At 39.8% G+C, this 25346-nt stretch overlaps 1 protein-coding gene and 1 long non-coding RNA gene across 3 annotated transcripts in view; both read left to right on the top strand.

Annotated features, from left to right (window-relative positions):
• The window catches only part of grik3 (glutamate ionotropic receptor kainate type subunit 3), a gene marked incomplete at both ends in the record, with an annotated part of 96708 nt that overhangs the window by 48099 nt on the left and 23263 nt on the right, over window positions 1-25346 (top strand). For both annotated transcript variants that reach the window (XM_083990504.1, XM_083990505.1), the window contains 8 exons: window positions 2327-2500; window positions 7702-7959; window positions 8063-8244; window positions 12783-12836; window positions 16172-16342; window positions 17887-18030; window positions 22009-22116; window positions 24298-24411. In XM_083990504.1, the coding sequence (XP_083846630.1) occupies window positions 2327-2500; window positions 7702-7959; window positions 8063-8244; window positions 12783-12836; window positions 16172-16342; window positions 17887-18030; window positions 22009-22116; window positions 24298-24411 (1205 nt within the window). The remainder of the gene's footprint in view (window positions 1-2326; window positions 2501-7701; window positions 7960-8062; window positions 8245-12782; window positions 12837-16171; window positions 16343-17886; window positions 18031-22008; window positions 22117-24297; window positions 24412-25346) is intronic.
• On the top strand, window positions 5072-5925 carry LOC310999897. The gene is made up of 3 exons (XR_014596069.1): window positions 5072-5222; window positions 5479-5574; window positions 5796-5925. It is a non-coding gene; the product is annotated as an uncharacterized lncRNA (long non-coding RNA).

The following is a 25346-nucleotide window of genomic DNA, read 5'->3' as shown; positions in this document are numbered from 1 at the left end:
CCCCATGTTTATTAGATTTGTTAAAGTGCTTCTGAGCAATGCACATTTTATCCTCTTAACAGTCAAATTACTATATACTCCAGCAATTACTTAATGTACTCTAATGAGATTTCCCCATGAAATGGAAGGATTCATTTATTTTAATGTGACGCATTCCACCGGGCGGGTTTATGCATCACGTCCCCTCGCAATCCGGGAAGGCTTTGAGTCATAAATAGTAAGATGAGCTCGGCTTCCAGACTTGCCACTCTGCCCACAGCAGCAGAGGTATATGACTCTGTGATCCAGGCACTTTGGATCTGCTCAGGGACGTCAGTGGGTCACACGTGCTATCTCCAAGCTTAGCTCTCTGCAACCAGGTATTCTTGAGGATTAGTGAAATAACACCAGGCTGGCTGTTTGTGGGTTATGCCATGGCCGTATGGCTACACTACACTAAAATAAAACAAACTGCTTTGTGTTTTTTGAAATCCCAGTTGGCCACATTAAATGAAAGGATTTTTAATAGATTTATTTTCCCTCGTACCTTTTAACAGTGATGAATGAGTGCAAGAACCCAGAAACGGTGCATAATGCATTATGTGGCAAAATACAACCGATTCAAAATTTCACATTTTTAATTTTAAAAGTGTTTTAATCCTCCCAATAGAAGCACAAAATATCCTTCAACAGAATTGATCAACAGCAAAAACTATCATTAATTTTATATTATGATATTTTATGCTCAATATTTTTCCATTTTGGACTAAAAACGAAATTGGCAAATGCACAAGTGATCAACAGATCTATAGATCATTAAAAACAATGCTTAGCTGCAGTCTAAATATCAAGTGACCTATGAAAATATGAGTCAATGAAAAAAAGTAACAAGTAATTTTTAAAAGCTCTTGAAAGTCTCTGATTGAATCGAGGTTAGAAATGTTTATAAAATTTCAATGTGACTCAGCTTGAAAATAAATTTACAAGAAGCAGAAACACCTCGAAAATAACTCCAAACTTACGCCCTCTATGGTGTGTGTTACTGGTGTGTGAGCTCAATGCAGAGAGAGCAGGTTTTAAAAGGTTGTTTCTGCAGCTCAAATGATGGCCATAAAAGTTACACTTCAGAAACACATCTGTAACTTTTGATGACAGTGAATAGAGTTTTTTTTTTTTTTTTTTTTTTTAGAAGTGACAGGAGATGGCAGAGACATTTTGCTTTGTTATTGTAATGGATAAAATGATGAGAGTGGAGGTGGAGGAGCCATAAGCTGATGTTCCTACAGGCGTCTTTTTAAGAGGCTGTCTAAACTGTCTTCTTAAAGGCTGCAGCTGAACCACAGAGGAACTCTGCTGTCTTACACTTGACAGTGCTTGTAATGTTTGCTACTTTACCAATTACACAGAAATTGTGAAGGTATTTTAATGTTCCATGCCGAGGACATGACAGTGAACTATTTCAAAAGGAGACACTACAACTTTCAGATACTATGTGTTCACAAAGCAAATTATACATATTTATGTCTTTCAAACTTTATGTCCTCCAGATTTTCTCTTATAAAGATTATACTCAAAGGCCATGCAGATATAACACAGTTGATATCACTATGGCATCATCAGGGTCATTTTCTCAGACTTTAGGGAGCCCACTTTAGCTGCCCTCAAGCTTTTTCAGATCAAGCAGTGTTCTTCAGGGATACACAACCTTTAGTATACATAAAACTTTCTTTGAGATTGTAAACTCTGTTGTATTTGTCCTGTACATCCAGCACAACATGGAAAAAAAAAATCATCTCCAAACGAGAGTGTTTGAACCCAGACATGTTTTGTACATTTTCAGCAGCTGTTTGTTCCATCTAAGAAACAGAAAAAAACCTTCCTTTGAATTTGATGTAAAGGCAGAGTACCCAGGTCCAGATATCCACTCCACCACTGTGTTTCTCTGTTGATATAAAAGCACATCTTAATGGAGAGACAAAAGCCTAACCTGTTCAGCTGGCCTGATGGAACAGACAGACAGACACACAGATGCATACACACATACATACACTCCCATAAATCCATTATGGCTTTAGACTTCAAAGCTGATGTTTTGTTTTTTTCCCCCTTTCCACATTCCTTGAAAATGGAGAGAGGGTTGCTCCACGTTTGCTGAGCAAATTTAATACCTTGTATAATGTGCACTGCTCCCCCTCACACTGAGTACAACCGCCTCTCAATATTTCTCTCCATTTAGTCCCACTTGGAATTGTGCTTGTGTTTCTCCATTTTGCTTGTGATTATGTTTGAGACCAACTGTCACAGGCTTTAAACAGTATGTCCTTTCTCTTTTTTTGTTGTTTTTCAGGTGGGATTTTTGAGCAAACAGATGGACCTGTTTCACTTGTAAGCGCGGAGGAGCTTGCCTTTAAATTTGCTGTCAATAACATTAACAGAAACAGGACTTTGTTGCCAAACACAACATTAACATATGACATACAGAGGATCAATATCTACGACAGCTTTGAGGCATCAAGAAAAGGTGAGTGGCTTGTTTGGTGTACGCTGAAGGATTGTGAACAGACTGTGGGGGAAGACAAGAATCTGGGCGGTTGAAAGAAACAAGAAAATATCTGCATGATTGCTTTGGCTGAAAAATTAAAGTCCTACATTAAAGTTCTTGGAAAAGTCTTAAAGGGATACGCCAGGGATACGTGTCTTGCCTCACTCCCGAGTCCATGATAACCAGATAGACAACATCCTTTCGACTGTGCGTATACACTGTAAACCCGAATGTTCAAAATAATTAATTGTATTAAGTAGTGTAAACTTAAAATCATCTTAAAAGTTCTACTTACTTAAAAATGTTGAGTGCCAATAACATGTTCCTTCTTTTTAAGTTAATGAAACTTGTAATTTTTGATTAATATGAACTTTTTTGCAGATTAAGTAACTGCTACTTAAAATAATTAAGTCATAGATACTTAAAACTATATGGATTAAACATTAATTTATGTCTTATTTTGAAAAAAAAATAACACACACACACCATAGACTGTAAAAAGAATGGACGTAGCGTCCGTGACGTCACCCATTGGTTTAGGGGAGTCTGTTTTGTGCCGCTACTACGGGGGTTTGAACCGCGCCATGTTGGATTCTACTTGCCATATTTGGAGCGGTGCGGCCGTTGGCCGGCCGAGAGCCCGCCCACTGGCCTCGTAGCAGCGGTCGCCGGACCTGTCACTCAACGGTTCTGCGCCCTGATTGGCCAGAACTTTAACCCTTATAATAGTAAAACGGTAGAGTTTAAAAAAAATTCACCCCCCTCAGAGTGTGTGCGGGGGTAGAAACTATCGATTGAGACCAAAAAAATAAAATGTACCAGGCTGTAAATATGTTTTTTTAAGCTGTAAAATCGGCTATTTTAACATGGGGCTCGATTGGAGTTGCTCCCTTCTGGAGCCAGCCCCCAGCGACAGCCGAGGGGATTGCAGCTTTTTGAATGCGGAAGTGAGCTTCACTCCTCAGACCGGCAACTGCCCCCTTGACACACACACACACACACACACACACACACACACACACACACACACACACACACACACACACACACACACACACACACACACACACACACACACACACACACACACACACACACACACACACACACACACACACAAGGAATTCATGGTTAATAGTTTGCGCTCATCAACAACAAAATCGCTTCCACCGGAAGTGTTCACGGTTTTATTTTGTAGTAGTTGCGTGCACTTCCTCCCAGACAGACGGACTCGGAGCACAGGAGACAGACGAGCGGGAGACCAACCGACCGTTACCACTCAGCTCTGCACCATTGAGTGAAATGTAAGTAGTAGTAGTCAAGGTAAAACCTGTTTAAATGTTTGTTTCCGGTAGGTTTAACTTGTTTTTAAAACGGACAGAGTGCGTCATGCAAAACAGTTAACCGTCAGGTTTTTTTTTTTTTTTTTTTTTAACCGTCAGGTTAGCAAGCTAGCAAGTTAACATGGAAAGTCATCAAGCCAGTTAGCTGTGTTACACGGCTAATGTAGTTGTAAAAAAAAACTGGTGATATCAAACGTGCAGTGGTGGGTAGATGTTCCGATTCCGATACCTATCGGTGAGTACTGAGTCCAGACAGACACTATTAGTGTTGTTAGCTCCTTTAGCTTGGTTAGCTCTGTTAGCACCATTAGCGCGGAGCGGTCCGTTTGAAATGAGCAGCAGCCATAGGCAGCAGCGCAGTAGGGGATTAAAAATGAACTATGTATCAGTAAGTCAACTATACCACCAGCAGCACGTGTGGAAACACCCACTGTGACTGCATTTAGGCAGTTTTTGATTCAATTATTTATTACAAGATTTATATTTGTTATTTTTCAGTTATGTCTGACTGTCAAACTAGACAATAGAAGTAAGTTAAATATGTGTTGTGCGTGAAAGCAGAAAATAACTCTAGCACTAGGCTTAAGTTATTCTCTGCATGTTAAATTAACTGGTTAAATAAAATGGCTTTTATTGTGATTGCTAGGAGAATAATTTATGCTACTGGTCCAACTTTTTCCAGAGTTTCAAGGAGTGGTTTTGGTTTACTGCTCACCACAGATCGGCGATCACTGCATGATCATATTAAACACACCCTTGAATCTATGCTTATGACATGCAGTTTGCAAATTCAGTTCAACAGCCTGTATATAAATTAAATAACATAAAACTTTACATTTATTTAAAATGTTGCAGAATGGACAGTCCGAGAAACATCTAATCCATCTGATTTATTGTACTATTTTGTTGTACTCTTAGTATGAGGAATATGACTGCAGTTCTAATGAAAGTTTAAAGTTCATGACAGGTATCCTGTAAAATAATATTTCTTTTATGTGTGTGTTGCTGCAGGATGCTGCAACAAATATACCACTAGTGACTTGACTGGTCCACCAATGAAAGATATCATGGACCTCTGGCCTGCTCTTCATATGCAGTCTGAGGTAACGTTGATCAACTCTTTTGTCTGTTTTTATCTTTGTGTGTACTTTATATCACATTTGTGTCTAGTGTTGCCTAATTTAATTCATCTTAAAATAATTAATTGCTGTTGCTGTACTGTCTCTTCCTCAGTGCAGGTGTATGTGGCATTCCAACGGATAACTACCCGTAACGAGAACCGTCCTAACACTATGCTGAGCTTGATTGTCGCACTCCTCGTTTGATGACCTCAGTGTGACTGAGAGCTTCCAAAACTGGTAAGACAGTAGATGCTTTGGCTGACATTTAAAGTCCATGATACACAGGTGATTATACATTTCACAGGTGAAGTCTTGGTGCAGTGTTTGGAGTTGAATGCTTCAAATAATATTTTGTATTCCACAATTGCACTAGGTAAACCAGCAGATTATTAGTTGATTATTGTGCAGATATCATTGTGGTGGCAATTGGGTGGTACTGTTTGGCATTGTGTGTAAACGTGTCACAGTACTTACACTATTTTAATCTTATTAGGAATTACATGATGTCCACACAAGCAGCACCACCGTTCTCCATGCCCTTCCTGTGTCTTTGTGTGAGGAAGTCCCTGGATCTTTCAGAGCATGTGTGGTAAGTCCCAGTAAAGAAATATCAGACCTATTGTAATGTAACTTGGCCAATTCATATTTTCAGTGTTTCAACTGCAAACTTTTGACAAGATGTTTAGAAACCTGAAGTGTCTTTTTGTGCCTCTTTCACTGCAGATGAAATCAAGTAGCTATCATTAGCCTAACAGTGGCACACATCTCAGTAAATGTGATTAGTATATGTCTTCCATTTTATGTTTTTAGGATGACATGGATGAGCCAGTCCTGGGGAATGCACCAGTGGTCCTCTCTACAACCGTCAGTGACAATGCCACATGTCCAGTTCACTACCACCCAGTGAGAATCTGTCGTCCAAGAAGGTGATGTGGTTGTCAGCCTTCCCAGGCTTGCTGATGACTTCCTGGTAATGTTCTGCCTGATCTATGCACAACATCTCAGCAATCCCAAGGGACCGACCAAAACTTTTGAATTCACACAGAAAATCTTACTTGGTCTGGATGACTGTTACCCAGGCTACAGACTCTCAAAAATGCCATCATGTTTTATGTGTAACTAGAGATCTGTCAAGGACTGGTGGATTCCGATGGCTCACTCTTTTTGAACATAGACTTAGTGCACAACAAGAATATGTCATGGTCCATGTTTACTGTTTAACTGGTTTTCAGCAAAATGGCATGTACACTCTGTCTTTGTACTTGTTAATGTAATTTATATTTTATTATTGTTAAACTTACATGCAGTGTGTGTTAAATCCACTATTTCATCTTAAAGCATAAACAAGATGACCAGAAGTAGACATCATATTGCCTTTGTAGGTAACAGCGTTAAAGTAATTTATGTTTAAGTCCGATGGCCCAATGCAATTGTTTTTTTGTTTTTTTTATCTTATGTATTTTGTACTAAAATACTTGGCAAGAAAAGTTTCTACCAAACAATTGAATAGAAAAAATATTGACTTTTAATTTGATGTGTTTTTTTTTTTTTTTGTCTTTTAAGTCAAGATTACTTGATATTTGTGAGGCAATCAGTTGCCACAAATATTTTAAGTTTGGAGGTATATGATTTTGAGTTTAACAAGTCAATGTTTTTGAGTTGTGTGTAATTAGAATATTGAAACAAGAAACAAATAAATGTTGAGTTTATTGAACATGAAATCCTGAGTTTTCATACTTGAAATGATTAAGTTCTGTTAAATTATTCCCATGAGAAAGATAAATTAATATTATGAGTAGCATGTACTGAAAGTTTTTGAGTTGGCTTAATCTTTAATTTAATTTACTGATAATTTAAAATTACACTTAACATAAACTCCATATATTTAAGTTCTGATGTACTCAAATGTTTGAGTTTGTGAACTCAAAAAAATTGTGGCAACTGATTGCCTTACTTTTTTTGAGTTCTGCTAACTTATTCGGGTTTACAGTGTAGTAACAAGGGAGGTAGAGCCCGTACCGCCCGTAATTAGCTTAGCTCAAACGCTGGAAGTGCATAGGTAGTGTTAGCCTGCCTCCTACCCCAGCCGAAATCAGCAGAAATCATTTGTCTAAATACCAGCTGTTTACAATTTTGTTCGGACGAATTTGGCGCTACTCAAGCTAGCCGTTGTGACCAACGCACTTCCGGTTACTTTCACAAAATAAAACACCCGTTGCCCTTTACATACAGAAAACCATGACGATAGAATTTGTGCTTTTACTTTGAAATAGGAAGCTAACCTACCCTCGATGTAGCTAGCTTGAACCAAAATAAACCGTCTTTGCTTGGACCCTCCATTTTGACCGATTTCGTCCCATTACCGGCATTTGACCACTTAAGTTGCCTTACCGGAGAGTCTTGTCAGCTCTGAGACGAAGATCGGCCCGCCGGTTTCCGTTTAGAGTTGCTGAAGAGTTTCTCTGATGACTTTAGGTGGAGGCAGGCTAACACTACCTATGCACTTCCAGCGTTTGAGCTAAGCTAATTACGGGTGATACGGCTCTATCTCCCTTGTTACTGCACGCACAGTCGAAAGGATGGTGTCTATCTGCTTGTCATGGACTCGGGAGTGAGGCAAGACACATAAAACAAAAAAAATGTTGGTGTATCCCTTTAATGTGACAGAACATAACTTGCTGGTCTCCTCAAGCCTTCCTCTTCTGTTTTTCTCTAGCTTGTGACCAGCTGTCTTTAGGTGTGGTTGCAATATTTGGCCCCTCACACAGCTCATCATCGAACGCTGTGCAGTCCATCTGCAACGCGCTGGAAGTGCCGCACGTCCAGGTGCGGTGGAAACATCACCCGATGGACAACAGGGACAGCTTTTATGCAAACCTGTACCCGGATTACTCATCGCTAAGCTATGCTATCCTGGACCTGGTGCAGTTTCTCAAATGGAAAACAGCCACTGTTGTGTACGACGACAGCACAGGTGAGGAGACTTTTATGTCATGATCCGATCTTACTGTAACACAATGCACATGTTAGAAAACTGTCATCTTCATCAATTGGTGTGTGATTTTTCTCTTCCTCAGGTCTAATAAGACTACAGGAGCTAATAATGGCCCCGTCCAGGTACAACATAAGACTAAAGATCCGCCAACTTCCTCTTGACTCACAGGACACAAGGCCCCTTCTCAAAGAAATGAAGAGGAGTCGGGAGTTTCGCATCATCTTCGACTGCAGTCACCAAATGGCCGCGCAGATTCTCAAACAGGTCAGCGCACGGGCCCTCACGGCGGCATCGACCCTCTGATATTCAGAACTTGGTGTCTCGGGACAAATGAAAGCACATGTGATCCTCTTCCACACAGCTGTCTCTGATGCTGCTTGATTCTTATTAAGAGTCTGCAGTGAATGAAAATGTAGAGGCTTTGACTTACAGAGATGCTGGCAGTGGCTAAGTGGGAGGAGAGCAGCAACAGAAGGTGCGCCAGTAGTGATTAAGTAGCAGTGAAATTTTGTTGTCAGGGAGTGTGGGGGACTTCGTCTTGTGCCCACCTGCCTGTTACAGAGCAATTTCAAAGCGGAAATATCCAACAGCAATATTGGCTGGCTAGTGTAGATTCAGCAGGATATATTTTACTTTACTATTTGAGTAAATTAAGCAAAAAGGCAGGTCATGGTTTGGCAATGAGCTGTGATCAATAGTGATTCTGAGCCGCTCATTTTCACATCTGTTACAACTGCCTTCATATTACAGCCTGTAAAACTACACGGATATAATGTGCTATTCTTCTGATTAATTCGTTGTTTGATATGTTTTCATTTTCCTTCCTTCCATTATTGTTCTCCTCCTGCCTACTCTCATGGAAAGACTTTTTTGTGGTTCAATTGTTTCCCCTTTTGATTGAATTAATATCCATCCCATAAACAGGAATATGATCCAGCATGTTTCATTATCAACACTGTTTTGATATAAACAAACAACAGTCGACAAATAGCTGTCAGCGTGATGCCGAGACGAGTGGGGACTGTGTAGGTGATCTGATGCTCTATAGATGTCAGTAACAGGCTGACATCCCCTCCATTTAGCTGCTGTCAGCTTCTATTAACATGTTTACCCAACGCATCATCTCATCCCAAGTTATTTAAATAACTCCGTCCTCCCATGTTATCGAGATCTAAGTTGACGTGTCTCCGCTCTTGGCCGGTCTGCACATGTCGCTCCAAGGAATGAGTGTCCACTCGAGAGAACACGCGAGAAAAAGATTTTGGGGCAAAAACGCTCCAGTCAGTTGTCTTCCATGATCAAACTGTCAGGACACTGTGCTACAGACCCAAGATCCTCTATTTAAATGTGCTCATGAGACACTTCATCTTGTTTAGTACTGTAGAGTAATAAGATGAGATGCAGTAATTGAAAGGCTGTGTTGTTGTGATCCACTGTGTCCTTATATAAATAATTGTGCAGATTCAATTTGCACAACTGAAGCATTCGATAAAACAGGACAATATCTGCCATAGTCATTCAATAAAGATTAGGGATAACAATTATTTTGCATTAATTTTGTGTGTGACGCTGCACCTCCATCTCACAGCAGCAGAAACAAATAGGTCAGTTTTAATGTGTATGTTTGTACTTTATTGGTTTTATAAAATTTCAAATCAAATCAAATTAACTTTATTGTCCCGACAGGGAAATCTGTCTCGGGCACATAGTGCTGCAGGCAAAGAATAAAAGAAAAAGCATATGAAAAACACATGTAGACAAACAATATTAGACACGGTGGACGAACAGTGTTAAAAAGGGGACAGAATAGAGCATTGGCATCTGAGACATGATCGTTGTTCAGTTGGTGCAAGTTGCCTTACAGTGGAATAACAACAATAACAGGTTACAATAAAATAGAAAATAATTGATTTATAAAATGTAAGGAAAAAGTGCAGAAATGTCCATCACAAATTTCAGCAACCATCACTGACATTGAAATCACCCAGCAGTCAAAGATCTGAAAATATTCATAACAGAGATGTTCTGATACCACTACCAACTCAAACTACCATAATAAAGCATATGACATGACTGCAGTCATCAGGTCAAACTCATGTAAAAATACAAAAATGCCATTTGACCTGTTTTTCGTATCTAATTTTCAATTTAAAAAATAATGTTAAAGGGGACATATTATGCAAAACTCACTCTTTCATTGTTTTAGTATGTGTATTTGCGTATCCAGAGTGCCTCCTCACCCCTTAAACGTATGTTTTGACAATTACATCAACATTTTGTAAACTGCCATAGTAAGAAAATGTGTCACTTAAAGCAGAAGTAAGTGATATATTTGTGTTAATATAAGTCTTAAATAGTTATATCTTCCGACAGCAATCACTTACATAGAGTGTTTGAACCGAAACACGGGTCTGTCAGTCACTCTGCTCTGCTCTGCTCTGCGTCGAGGAGAAAACATTTATCGTATCCTACAGTTTTTATCCAATGAGGAGAGAGAACGGCATGCAGGGCTGTGTGTGCAGCCAAGGGACGCCGTGAATCTGGCGACGTAGGGACGAGGACTGTTATGGTGCGTTCAAGGAAACTCGTAACTCCGACCTGTGAAGTTGTATCAGTTTGATCTGGTACGAGTTCACGGGTCAGAAGTTACGAGTGGCCGTTATAGTGACTTTCACAGGTAAAACAGGTTGGAAAAACACGAGTGGGTTGCCTGGAACGCTACAAAGTCGTAAGTTGTGACTTGAAGCTGTAATTTACGATTTCAAAAGCCTGCCTGGAACGCAGCATTAGCGAAAATGACCGGATCGCTTACTTCTGCTTTAACAAGCCGTTTTAATTTCACCCGGCTTATTACATCACAAGCCGGGTGATGTGAATATTCAAGCCCTCGCTCCCATGGTTACCATGGTTACCTCAGCTACCAGAGCGAAGATTCTAAACCGACCGTTTAGAGCAGGGCTGTGAAACTGGTGTGTAGAGAACCCAGCTGTGCTCAACCTTTCGGTTTTTCTGACCAAAGCATGTTACTAACATTACTTTTAGACATCAAGGTACCATGTCAAGAAGCAGAAATGAGCATAATATGTCCCCTTTAAAAATAACATCTACTGTAGGAACAAATAACAACTCCTCCACTAGCTGTCCTAACACCAGTGCCACCACAAGGAATTGAAGCCTTAGATACCGTTCATGTTGCCTTTTTACTGGTGGAATTTTCCAAAATAAAGTATCGCAAAATTGCTGGTGTTTTGTAAATGGCCTCCACTATTTTTCAGAAAACAATTTTCCTTCAGCACTTTAAAACAGTTGTCACCAGAGGCTGCACAGTAGGCTACTGTCATGTAGTGGTGAAGGAACAGATGAAGAAAAGAATTTGTGGAGAAACTGCTTTTATCAAGGTGTGAAGCTATAAAGTTTATTTAAAAATTACATGTTATTGGACCAGTGCATAGACCACAGCCACCTGATATTGAATTTTGGACAGAACTGGGAGTATATCTACACCAATTTTTTGGGCATTTTACTTTATCTTTCTGAATCTTGCCACTGTTGATAATGCAGCACACAAACTAACCTAACCCTGCAGTTTGAATTGAACCAGCTACAAAACTGATCAGCCACTGAGTTGCAGTGTATTAGGATTTCCAGGTGGCTCAGCTACAGCTTTACAAAGCTTTGCCCACACATAAAACAGTAAAAGCCAATCTGGTGCATTGAATTCAAATATTGTGGTGGTGCACGTGCATGCATGTGAGGGACAATTGTATTTCAAAAGGGCTCAAACATCACAACTGAAGTGCCTGTATTATGTTTTTGAGATATTTCATTTGTCATGCCATCATCCTCAACAACATGTGAGGTCTTGTTCTTTGTTTTGACAAGTTCACCTGTACTGAAAATGTCTTTGTCAGCTTATATTCCCTCTCTGAGTGGATGGGAGAATATAGAAAACATGTCCTCTGTTTCTTTAAAAAAAAAAAAAAAAAAACACTCATCCTGCATCATCATGTGTTTTCAGTCGTAAGGGTAAAATGTGACCAGTGCTGCTGAAGAGAACAGGGACACATCAAGATCAGCTTGGATAAAAGCTTGATGAAGAATGGGAACGTTGACAGAACTCGGTTGCCTCATACTGTAAATGTATCCTGCAGCAGTGGAAGAATGATTTCTAATTAATGAAACCTCCTGCCGACAATACAAACCATGACATAAAGTTTCAATGTCGTCTATTTGGCTTCATGTCTATTTGGTAGATGGGGAAGTGAATTTGCTTCCACATAAGCATAGCATCTTATTTACATAACCTTGGCTTCTTTTTTTTCCCCCCTACAACAGATGGTACAATTAAATGGGAAGCACAGTCGCCATGGGAATGTGGTGCCTTTGAATGTAGATTGAGTGAAACAAGTGGCAGTGATGGAGTGTTCGGATATGAGACAAAGATTACCGAGCTCTTTTGATTGAAGGCTGTCCTCTCTGCTGGGATAACGTCACATGCCCCCGAGCCATTGCAAACCATTTAAATGCATAGAAAAGCATCAAGTACTGTTGGTGTTCGGTACATTTTCTGGACCACATATGGTGCAGAAATCACAGCAGAGACTTGCCAACAAAATGAAGCCACATGTTAATCAATATGCTCATTAAAACCTGGCTACTTTTTCTTTGCTGATTAAAGTAATTTTGTGTATGTCTCTCATATTGTTTGTTGTGAATGTGCTGTTGATTCTATAACACACCGACGTGACAGAATGACCATTCATTCACACCTTCCCTATTCCCCTCTCTCTGTTTCCTTCCAGGCCCAGACCATGGGGATGATGACAGAGTATTACCACTATATCTTCACCACTCTGGTAATGTACCGTGCTTGTTAATGCAAATAGAGTCTCATTTGTTCTCATCTCCCCACCGCTTGAGTTTTTGATGAATAGTGGCTAATTGCCAATGGGCTTTGGATCCAGTCCATTATATCAATTTTGTTTGACAAGCTGGAGGCATAATGGAGTCTTCAGTGTGCTGTAGTAAACACTATGCTTTATATAGTAAAGTCAACAAAAGTCTTTGAGGTCGTGGCATTAAAAAATAAAGAAAAAAGGAAACAACGGCTTGAAATTCCAAACTGAATGAGACCTTTAACTTTTCAAAAAACTATAATTGCTCCTCTGTGAGCTTTTACAGGATACATAATACAATGAAATGCCATCAGTTTTTTAAGTGAGCAACTTCCAAATGTAAGCAAAGCGGTAGCAGAGCAGCGGCAACATTAAACCTGAATTTTAACCTGATATTATTCCTCAGTTCATTGACAAGGCTTTTAATCAACAGACTCTATCAAGGGCTAAATTGAAGTTATTGATTTCAGACTCTATGAAAGGTTTGTTTACATTGATAAAAATATGAATACAACAGGCCTGTCGTTTCAGTAATGAAATGAGAAACACTAGTTACTTGTCATCTATCTGTCACTCTATTAATAAAACATATGTAAATAGATTATAAATATTGTTGTTGCATGAGTCTGGTGATATTCCATATTTTTGTATGGAAATAAAAAAAAAAAACAGCTAGGCCTATAGATTAATCCCACCAAGAAGTCTGTAGTGTGTAGCCAGTTGCCTTCATTTTTCCAAAAAGTAGAAACTGAAAACTATTAAAAACAAACATATGAGCTTCACCTCTCAGCTGGGTGAACAAACAAGAGCACTTCATGTTACGTTGATCCCACATGTGCCGTATTGCTGCAGGAAAAGCGCAATAGAGCATCAAATGTGGATTAATTCACATCTGAAAATAGTCCCCAACAGACACGCTATTCACAACTGTTAGAGTAATATTTCCTAGAAACTACAATAACCAGCATCTTCAGGAAATTATTCTGCCTTTTTAGAGCCAAAGACAGGACTGTGTTAGACTGCACTAATTTGAGCATGTGCATGTCGGTACAAATGAGCAGTGAGAATGAGTGCACTACAGAGTAGTACTCACACACATTAGCCTTCATTTATAGATGTTTGTTTCCCCTGATGTCATACATGTTAACATCCTGGGCGTGTTAGGTTTATATGGTTCGGTATGTTACAGTTTCATCCCCAATCTCGCATGTTTTAAGTTCTCACACTGATAAAAAAGGATATTGTCTGACTAATGCACGCAGACCCAGCAGGGAGGCAGCACTGCTCCTCACTGTGACGCTGGCTATCTGGTGACAAACAGACTGAATGGGAATGAACACCAGCATGTTCTGTGCTGTTTCCTTCACTCCCAGTTATTGTCTCCTTTTCTGCCTCCCTCGTGCGCATACACACACACAAACACAAACAAACACATGCCTTCTCTCTGGGCTGGGCCAGTCTGTTGTGATAATGTGATATGACATAGGGGTCCAGGCATGATGTGTGTCATCGTTCACGCTCGACAGCGTGGCAATGACATTGTTCTGCCATGCGTCATGTTTGTGTGGCATGTCTATTGCTTTAATAGGGAAAATCCAAAACGCTTTTTCTTTATTGCTGGTGCACTGGTTTATTTGTTAAGCGGAACAGTTTCCACACAGATGGAACAGAGAAATATTTACTTGTGGAGTTACTCTTAAATTTCTGTTTGATTTGATTTTCTGCAACAACAATATTTCCCTCATGAAGGCAGGATATCTTTATAGAATCAGAGTGTGGTATCTCTCTAACGCTGCAATACGCTGACATATTGATAGGCAGACCATTAGGAAGATTATACCTGGCGGCTTGATTTGGTCCAAAATGATGAATACTTGCATGGTTTACATGGCAATACAATTTCCTCTCGATGGAAGCCACTGATGTCTGCGTTTTATCTTCTGAGGTGAGGTAAATGCCGACTTATCAGAGCATGAAAAGGCAACAGCAGAGTGGTATAGGTAATAACTTCCTTGTCCTTCGAAATGAGTCTGTCATAGCTTGCGTCTTGCCATAGCCATCTCTTAGAACCTAATGATGAGAACTTTGTTATGTTTGCCACCTCCAGAACATATCTGCAGGTATACTCAGGGATATGCACCGTGTTCTCCAGCTAAAGATTTCTGTGCAGTGCTGTTGTAGGATTCCGTTGCTTTTGTGCCACGGATGTGTGCACAAGGCAGAGCTGCAAAAAAAAAGTGAACTTATAATTGGAACAACTTGCTTTCCTGACGTTCCAAAAAAGATGCCCTGGAATGAAATGAGGATGTCACAAAAGATGAATTGTATTTTACAAACAATTCTGTCCCAGTTAGTTTGTATTCTTAGCTACAAAGCTTAAAAAAAAACTTGTAACCTGATCTACTTTTCTGAGTGTTTCTGAATGTCATATAGAACAGCACTGATTGACTTTGATCTCTGTACATAAAAGATAGTACAGTACCACATTCTAGTGGGAAAGAGGAAAAAAAAAACGGAGAAATATTTCAGTGACTGGCGGCGACCGTTCTTTAGTAAGTGTCTTACACGCTCTCGTTCCCCCAGCACTAACCCCACAGGGTGCTAATGAAATATCTATGTTCATCCAAATGTCTTTTCCAAGCCCCCTGGCCCACTCCAACACGACATGTGTCAACATGTGACTTCACACTTCAGTTACAATGGCTGCCCCAGAAATTACAGCAGCTCAAATTGAATTGCTTTTTGCTTAGAAGTCGCCAAGGGAATGCAAGTCTTGAATTATTAATATGATCCAACAGAACTAGTGTTTTTTTTCCTACCTTCTTAATTTTTTCTTAGTTACAAACTGTAATTATAAACTTCTCAAATAAGAAATCTGAACCTGTGGAGATTTTGTATGATTGAACCTCATAAAGAAAGACATACACAAGCTTGTAGTGTGTGCAGTATAATTCATTATTATGTAGGTACAAAAACAATAACAATTTGTCAATGCTAAAAGGATTTGCCAGCAGAAAAGCGACGCCACCACTGGAGCCTTTTTAGATTTAATTTATTACATATACACAGCTTCAGACACCACAGTTAAATCTCCTGATTTGACATTGAAAACTGTATTTCTCCTTCCTCTCACTCCATTTGGTCTCAATATAGCATCTCTTTAATCAGCTGCTGCGTCATTCTCTTTTTATGTGAGGAGACAGCATCCAGGATAAATACTTAAATACAAAAGATCCTCAGTGCTGGCAGACTAAATGAGAATCCATCATTATTCTGTTGTTTTTCCACAAAAAAAGGACCTGATGGCCATTGACCTGGAGCCATATCGCTTCTGCGGTGTCAACATGACCGGCTTCCGCATCCTTAACGTGGATAATCCCCAGGTTGCATCCATCGTGGAGAAATGGTCGATGGAAAGGCAGATACCACCTAAACCTGATTCAGGCCTGCTGGAGGGCATCATGACGGTATGTTTTATTTCTTCTCTGTTGTTCCAGTTAAAATCAGCTGTCAAAATGTCAACATAAATACACCACATCCGCCTGTCAGTCTGTCTTATCTGTGGCTTTTGCCGTGGAATGAAATGGTTTTAACCCCAATAGCAGCCAATAACAAACTCCTCCAGCCTAGCAATTGTTATTACTATATAAGGTAAGCACTTTATTAGGCACACCTTCTAATTTAACCAAACAGCTCTCTCTTTGAGGCTGTGGCTGTGTATGAATAAAAGATACATACTTTATTATGCATGTAAACAGATTTGAGTGGTTGGACTAAACCATATATTAAGTCATTAAAAAAAAAGAAAAATATATGACCATTGGTATCATACTGAGAGGTTCCAACCATTTTATCAACATCTACTGTAATCCGGGATTTAATTTATGTCAATATCTGCTATTTTATCCAGTGGCTCTTTTGGTAAAAAGAAAAAAAAAGAAAAAAATTTGATTTTATAGACAAAAATCAGCCAAGCTTACACAGAGTTATGGGACATTTGTAAATGACAACTAATTAGGCACTTGGGTATAAAGAGGGCCACGGAGAGAACAAGCTCTCTAGACTTGAACCTTTGGAGCACAGTTTTCACCACTGCCATTATCTACAGCTAGTCAGCCAAGATCTCTGAACCCGAACAGCTGAGCAGGAGAAAATTGCCGCCTGGTCAGAAATCCTGGTTGTGTTTTGGCAGGCTGAAGGGAGGGTCAGATATTGGCAAGAACAGTACATTGGAGTTATCTTTTTTCACTTTCAACATTAAAGACAGGGGTGATGGTGTGGAGAACATTAGGCCCTTTCAACAATTATCCTTTGAATGTGCTGGTCTCTATATGTTTCCAGGAGGAAAATGAAAGCAAATTTGGCTTAGTCCACTGTGTGAGGCCCAATTTGTGTCACACTTGCATGAATTAACTACAAGATTTAGGTCTTTAACTATTACTACTATTTTTTTTTACTATCATTATTACTAAATATTGACCATAGCTGGTTAAATTTGTTTGTTGTGTGTTTTATACCCACTAATGAGGAAATCCAAATACTATGCTATTGGCATTAATTTCATTTTTACAAATAAGCAGTCCTGTACAGCAACTAAACTAAAGCAACTAAATGCCCAAAGATACTTCCTTTATGTTAATAAAGCGCATTTGACAAACACAGGGCTATATTTTGAATTATCAGTGAGAGGCACAGAGATGCTGACTTCATAACAAATTAAAACTCTTTAATTGTGTATGAAAACTTATCTCAAATTTATTTACCTGAAAAATTTAGCGACTGGCCTTGAAAGAGGTTCTGAAAGCTTAATTTACTAGAATAAAGGATTAATAGTAACTGTATATATTATATAATTGGTTTTAAAAATGTAATGAGGAAATAACAATAAATAATAAAGTGTCAAAGGGATGAACTTTTTATTCCTCCCAAATCAGTGTAAAGATGATAACGACCCAACTGCTTATGTCTTTCCACAGCCATCAGCTGAAATAATGTTCACCCCTTATTCCAGACAGATGCAGCGCTGACCTATGATGCAGTCCACATTGTGTCCGTCTCATACCAGCACGCTCCGCAGATGACGGTAAACTCGCTGCAGTGCCACCGCCATAAACCCTGGAGATTTGGAGGACGCTTCATGAGTTTCATCAAAGAGGTGATGGGACACCTGTGGCCTGTTGCTATTTGATTTAAGTGTTATTTATTTTACTGATTGAGTGGTGAGCATGACAATGGGAGTGGAGTGAGGACAGTGTAGTCATTTGGGACTTAGATATTTACCCAGCAAATCAATAATATCCACATACAAAGAAAACCAAGGCTTGATAGACACATCAAAGCAGTGTTGTTGTCAGCCTTATAAATTCCCTGTATTCATAACCTATTTTCCAGAAAGCATGTACTGTAACCCTTTGAAAGCACAACTTGTGTAATCGGCTCTTATTTCATCTAACACAAGAGTCTGACAGTGCCTCAGTATACACAAACAAGTCTGTGCAAAATGGCAGATGAAGGTAGTGCAGAGATGCTACTATTTGTATCTTGATTTGTTCAAACAACTAAATCATTTGTATTTGCCATGGGTGTGGTCTAGAAATGGAAAGGAACACCCCACCCCCACCCCCCTTCATAAGTGTTACTGCAAAATTAGCCTAAAGCATGAACCACCTCAGTCTTCTGTATTTTACAGAGGCTCTGCCCTCTATGCAGGATAGCACATCTGCAAATACTGCCTTATAAATTCTCAAAAACCCACAGAGCTATAGGAATGACAGCAACAAGGGCCTGACCTTATAAAAGGACAGAGACGGAGGGCATAGTCCTGGTGTTCTGAGCCCGATCCAACCGTCAAGATACCACCATGTGTTTTGGTGGTAAAACTACAACTCAGGGCCAAAGTCAGACCAGGCTACCATTGTGCCTGGCAGGCCAAAGTGTCTCAAAGGTGAATGTGACTGTGAATAGATGTCTGTCTCTATGTGTCAAGCCTTGACTGGTGGCCTGAAGAGGTCGGTAGCCCATGTCTCACCCACTGGCAGTTGGGACAGGCCCAAGTGCTAACGTGATGCTCAAGGATAAGAGTATAGAGTTAATGGATGGATGGATGGATGGATGGATGGATGGATGGATGGATGGATGGATGGATGGATGGATGGATACAGTGCCATGACTTGGCCTGAGTTTTGCCTCCAAGCAGGCAAGGATAGAGGGGACAGGTGTGCGTTGTTCCTCATGTTGTCCATCCAATGAAAAGAATACAAGGTGACCCCAAACTCATGGTGTAATATCAGCTGCCACTCCCCCCAGGGTAGAGGATCCAGGTTAGAGGAAGCCAAGTATGAGATAACTGCTGATCTGGCTTGCAGCCTTGCTTGGTGGTAAGGAGCAAAATCAGGGCTCAAAAGGAGAAAAAGAATAACCTTTTATTTCCCCTAATGCATCAATTTGAAAAAAAACTTGATTAAGCAAGAGGTTTCACTAGGCCCCTCCAGGTCGTGTCTTTACCAGCAGACAACGTCCTTGAGAGAGCAAAGCCTGACCTTCCATAATGGTGCTAGACCTTCTGTTCGCTGGTATTGGGCGGCTGTGGCTCAGGAGGTAGAGTGGGTTGTGCACTAATGAGAAGATTGGTGGTTAAGCTCTTGCAGTCCACATGTTGAAGTGTCCTTGTGTGACTGGTCGTGTAACGCGGTCACTGAGTCTAGAAAAGTGGCATATGAATTCAGGTGAATTTACGATTTACCATTATGTGTATTCAAGACTAGCAGTGTTCGAAATCATCATCACCCAAATCCCCTTGTTAATCTAATAAATAAAAGGTGATGTACCAATTTTCAAGTGCAAGTATAGGTGGAGAGGGAGGGATATTCCCAACTTGTTTCTAGTTTCCCGCAACATTCCGTTTTGGATCAAGGATGACAGGTCCATCTGTCCATGTGTTCAAGACAAGCCAGGATCGAAGTGCAGATGCTTGTGTCCATGGAGCTGTGCACAAAGACCAGTGAGGTGTTGAATTTTCCCACCATCATCTGCAGTTTTATTAGTAGTGTGCTTTATGTCTTTTGACCTACAGTATTGCTGAAGCCGTCTCACTAAGTCACTCCAATGCGACCCAATGGCCTGACTTTTGTCAGCATCACATAATGGAGTGCAGTTATCATGCATTTCCTCTTAGCCTATAGTGGCCTGCTAGATAGAGGTGTTTGTGTGTACTGTAATAGAAGAATTATAATTGTAACCCTATCTATGATATAGCATTGGACAAAACTACCATTTCTAAGGACTTAATAAATCAGTGGAGGGCTGAAGAAGGTGGCAGCGGCTGTGTGAGTTGAAATTATTCAGAATCTGACTTTCAGTTTGTGGTTGGGCAGAAATGAGGAGTCGACCCTGCAGTACGGAGTACTTGTGGTGTACTTGACGGTAAATAGAATTAGAGTTACAATATGTAACCATGCATTTATAATGACAAATAAACAATGAATGATTTAGGAGTAAATGTCACTTTTGTCCTTGCACTCATGAGGAGACTGTTTACAACAATTCCCATAACCCCAGAATTTACTGTGCAAAGTGTGCTCTGAAATCTGATGACCCCAAATTACAATGTTACTCAGCTACACATCCCCAACTGGCACAAGATCCATGAATACTATTGTTTGTGTCTGAGTTGGAGGGGACAATATCTGCTTGTCTGCCAAATGTGCAAACACAATTTCGCTTAGGCTTACGCCACTACAATGCACAATAAACAGTGTCGGCATGACTATAGTCACTTGAAACAATGAGCTTGTTGGCCATTCTAAGAATATGTACCATTAGGAGTTATGTTGGTGACATAGTGATCATGACAAAAGCCAATGAAGTGTTATGACAATGTTCCTTTTATGCAAACATACTGTAGTGTTTGGTTATAAAGACACTTACTCAGGCTTGATTTATGCTCAGCTTCAAGACAAGAGTCTGACATGTTCTGAAGGTCGAATTGGCCCTTTGGATGTGATGTGCTGAGGCATTTATGTCACTCTTTGAATTAGAGCTGTTTGAACATGCCACCCACCTCGGTGGTGTGAGGCGAGATGAAATGAGATATGAGGCGGTTTGGAAGAGGAGAGTGCCACAAATTTCTCCTTGAAGCTTCGATCTTCTCGCAGCAAGTTCTGACAAGGTACAGCAGCGATGGGAGGGAGCCATCGCCTGTAGGGTTGTCACACTTTGGATTTTAAATGTCAGAAAACTGCTGCCGCTCGACACACAATGATTGATTACTCTGTTGTTCCAAGACCTAGTAAGAAATCTAGTGTCTTCATCACAGAATGAAAGAGACAATAGTAAATTTAAAGTTTTTTTTTTTTCACGTGAAGATCACAAGAGACAGAATAAAATAACACGTGACACCTAAATAGTATAACCAAAGTGTTACTATGGCATTTGAACAGAAAGGATTCCCCCTAAATGGCAGGGAATGATGTACCGATGCCAAGACTAAAATAAAACAAACAAGAACAATGACAGAAGAAGAGTTAGTTGATAAATGGCTACTTCTTTAGTGGAAGTGTGAGAGGACTGTCATGTTTGCTTATGCACACATCTGTGGAGGTGGCGGGTATCAGGGAATAGTAATAGGGGGCAGTTATGTGTTTTTCCCCCTCATGGGGAATCAAGCAAAAGGAGATGGCTGTTAATTAACTCTGTAGTCTGGAGGGAAAACGCTTCGGAGGCGTTGAGATGTAAAATGTAATTAAAAAAAAAAAAACGGAAATGCAGCTTGTTAGAGTTTATGTTTGTACTTTTGGTCTGTGGGCGTATGAATTTTCTGTCAGTGAAAGATAGAGGGTGTTGTAGTGTGTTTTGATGACAGCACTGTTATTTTGCTGTATTTGTGTGATTATTTCTACATTATTCTGACATATTGTCATTTGCACCAAATGTTTAATTCTGTGCAACAAAGTGCACAAAATGTAACAATTGTGAGTTACAGGCTTAAAAAAGACAGTATTTATTGCAGGATTAATATATTGATAGGCTAGGATGGACAGAAGTTAAGACTGTGTTGTGCAGAATTCTATGGCAAAAAGGTTAATGCTGGACTTGTTTAAATATGGAATAAATATGTAGATCTGTTATCTTTCAGTCCCACTGGGATGGTTTGACGGGGAGACTGTCATTCAACAAGACAACTGGTCTACGTACAGACTTTGACCTCGACATCATCAGTCTAAAGGAGGATGGACTTGAAAAGGTAAATATTGTTAAAACACCATTTTTGAAGCACCGTCTTTTTCAGTATATCCTTTGCAGAGGCAGAGAATAAAAACTAACAAGCAATGGCGCATCACCACATGCAGTGCGTGAAAAAAGTAGAACTTGTGAGATAATTATAGCATGAAAGGAACTTAATGGATTATTGATTTCAGAAATACATTTCAGAATTTGCTCTTGATGTGCAAGAGATAATGCAAATTTGACAGTATCATTTACCTCCTAACAAGGAAGCAAATTGGCTGTTTCAACATAAGCATAAGTTAGTGGATCATAAAGCAAATTGGATTAGGGTACACATTAGGGTGTTAATTGCAGCCTCTCTTAATGATAATTCGAGGTGATGCCCAAAATGCTGTTTGGTGGTAATGAGCTGTATAAACATGCTTTACAAAAAAAAGGAAAAAAAAAAAACCTAAATGGTTGGAAATGCAGAACTTATTTTATTATACTGGAAGGCAAAGTACCCTCTGGACTATAACAGCTTTTCTCTACCAGAGGGCTTTCATACATTATGAATACATCAAATAGGGATAAGTCCCATTATGACTTCCTCAAGTACTCCCTAAAGGCTCAAGACCATATAATAGCTGGGGCTTTTCAGCATGTAACCCTTCTGTTCCAGAGAGGAGCTTGTAACACTACTGCTTTGAAATGATTCTTCTTCTGCCTTTCACTGGCATCTTGTCCTGTGTGCGGTCAATTAAGCTGAAGCACAGTCATCTAACAAAAAAAAGTATTTGATGGCATATTAGCATCCTCTCATTGTGTCTCTGACAAATCCTGCGCTCGAGCACACTCGCGTTGATCCTGCAGATCCTTTTTCCTCTCTCTTTTTTTCTATTTCTTGTATATCCGTGGAATCGGCTTTAACTGTATGAGCCTGTTAAGATGTGGACTTTTCTCAACTAATCCATTGTAATTGAATATTAGCCCAAGTTTGAGCTTTTGCTGGAATTATGAACAGGTTCTCAGAGTGCCACTTTCAGCGCAGGCATGCTCAGGAGAGTGAAATAAATGCAATTCTCAGCATGTGGTTACGTGAGTAAGTAACTTTTGAATCAAGTCTTTTGCTAATCATGTTTAATGAATTGGGTTAATTGTAATTGGGTACAATTAGGAGAATTTTGAAAAAGCAGAGTGCATTCAGAGATATTTTTAAATCTCTCTCCTGGAGTTCTCTTTGGTTGTGTGACAAGCTGTAACTAATGTGCTTTTCAAATTAGAGCATATGCCTCTCTCTGGATTAGGCAGAGAGGACATTTACAAACGTTTTTCATGCTTTTTTTTTTTTTTTGGTGCGTTGTACGTCTTTAAATGGATCCACCTCAAGCACAAACCCCTCGTGAATATTAAACGCTTGTGTCTGTGGTAATAAAGAGAGCAGCAAAGATGAGGGAGGGCTCGGTGGAAGGGCTTGACTTGCAAACAGAGATTGTTACCGACGGCCACAGGACTGTTTCTGTTAATGATATGTTCCAGAGTGTGTCTCTACAATATGCAGAGCTTTTGTTGCCTGAGGGCTCCTTGCATGTATAACTCCTTTTTATTTGTTCAAATCTCGTAGCTTATTTTACTGAGACTGCAGAGCAAAATGACTTTACGATGTAATCCGACCAGCAACCACATGCTGCACCATCATTCAGATTAACTGCAGCCATCTTGCAATATTTGCCATCTTTAATAGGTTTTCTGTTTGTTTTAGCTTCACTGTTTAGCCATTTTTTTTCCTTTTTCATGCGCACATACACATCTGAAACACCAGTACAACACCAAATGTGTAATACTGATAATCTAACATAATCTGTTATCTTTAAATAACATTTTTCTTGTGTCTTTTTCCCTAGTTATTGGTTAATATTTATATACTTGCAAAACTACGCTATTACCATTAAGTCTTATTTTAACATACAGTTCATCAAATGATTCCAGTTTCTTTGATTTGCCCGTGGAGCTCAATTTCTCTCGAGATATACACCTTAACTGAGCTGTGCTTTCCAAAACACCTTGTTCTGCTGATATGAAGGTGACTCATCCGATGCTGCCGGAGGTGTGTTCAGCCTGGCACTAATCTGGTAGACTGGTTGGCAGGGGAGTCTGCCGGGGTCGCACAGCCCAATAGACACAGAACACTCAGCTACACACTTTTCATCTTCCACAGGTGGGGAAGTGGAGTGCGTCCGGAGGTCTTAACATCACAGAAGCGCCGAAGCGAAAAGGGATGAACATCACTGATTCCTTGGCCAACCGCTCCCTCGTCATCACCACCATTCTGGTAGGTCACCTGTGTAGCCTGGCATATAATATGTCCTCGAGGATGTCCTATTAATAATACCCTGGAATAAGGTTTCTTTTTTTCTTTTACTTTCAATTCATTGTAACATTAAAAAGAGATGCACTCAGCTTACATCTGTTTTCATTGTGACTGACACAATACGTTTGCCAGCTCTCGAGTGATAAATCACACATCAGACACTATGTTATAATTGACGGTTCTCTAAACCCTCCATCCTACAGCAGTTGGACAATCACACTGTAACTAGGCACTGTCAAACCTTGAGTATATAAAAAAAACACAACGGAAAGAATGAATCAGACAGTGTGTTTATCTGATGTAACGTAAGCTGCAAATCTTAGCGTTCCTGGCTAGCAGGCTTTCATTTACAAGTACAATTGTCATGACATTTGAAGCCTGACAGCAGGTGGTGTTTTATCAACCTCTGTTGTCCTTGTTGATATGAATTTGCTTCAGCCAAATTTAACCTTACTCCAGCCTGTTTCCTCCTCCTGAGCCTTTGGAAATTTCTACAGTAAGGGAACCCGGTGTTTCTTCTAATTTCAGCCAGCCAGCTCATACAATATAAAATTCTGAACAATTTTATACTGCTACGATATATATTGCCCTGAACAATAAATAGCAATACTGTCACATTAACAATATGGCTATTGCAATGACCAATAACCTGGAAACGGCCTACGTACTTTGGTTTTGAAAATGACCAAGAATTTCAATCTGTAGATCTGCTATTATTACAACTGCATATGCAAGAATAGAAATATTGATAGCTTAGGAACAGTGTCAAAGTCAACGAATGTTTAGTTATCAGTGATCCAGGTGAGATGTTAAACTTTCACCATGATCATCAAAGATCTGGGGCTTGTAAAAAGGAATAGGTAGTGAGATACAATGAGCAATCCCTGAGAATGGAA

Source organism: Trachurus trachurus, assembly GCF_905171665.1.
Source record: "Trachurus trachurus genome assembly, chromosome: 16".
Lineage (NCBI taxonomy): Eukaryota > Metazoa > Chordata > Actinopteri > Carangiformes > Carangidae > Trachurus > Trachurus trachurus.
The sequence above is the reverse complement of the archived record's forward strand: the minus strand, read 5'-3'. Positions and strand labels throughout refer to the sequence as shown.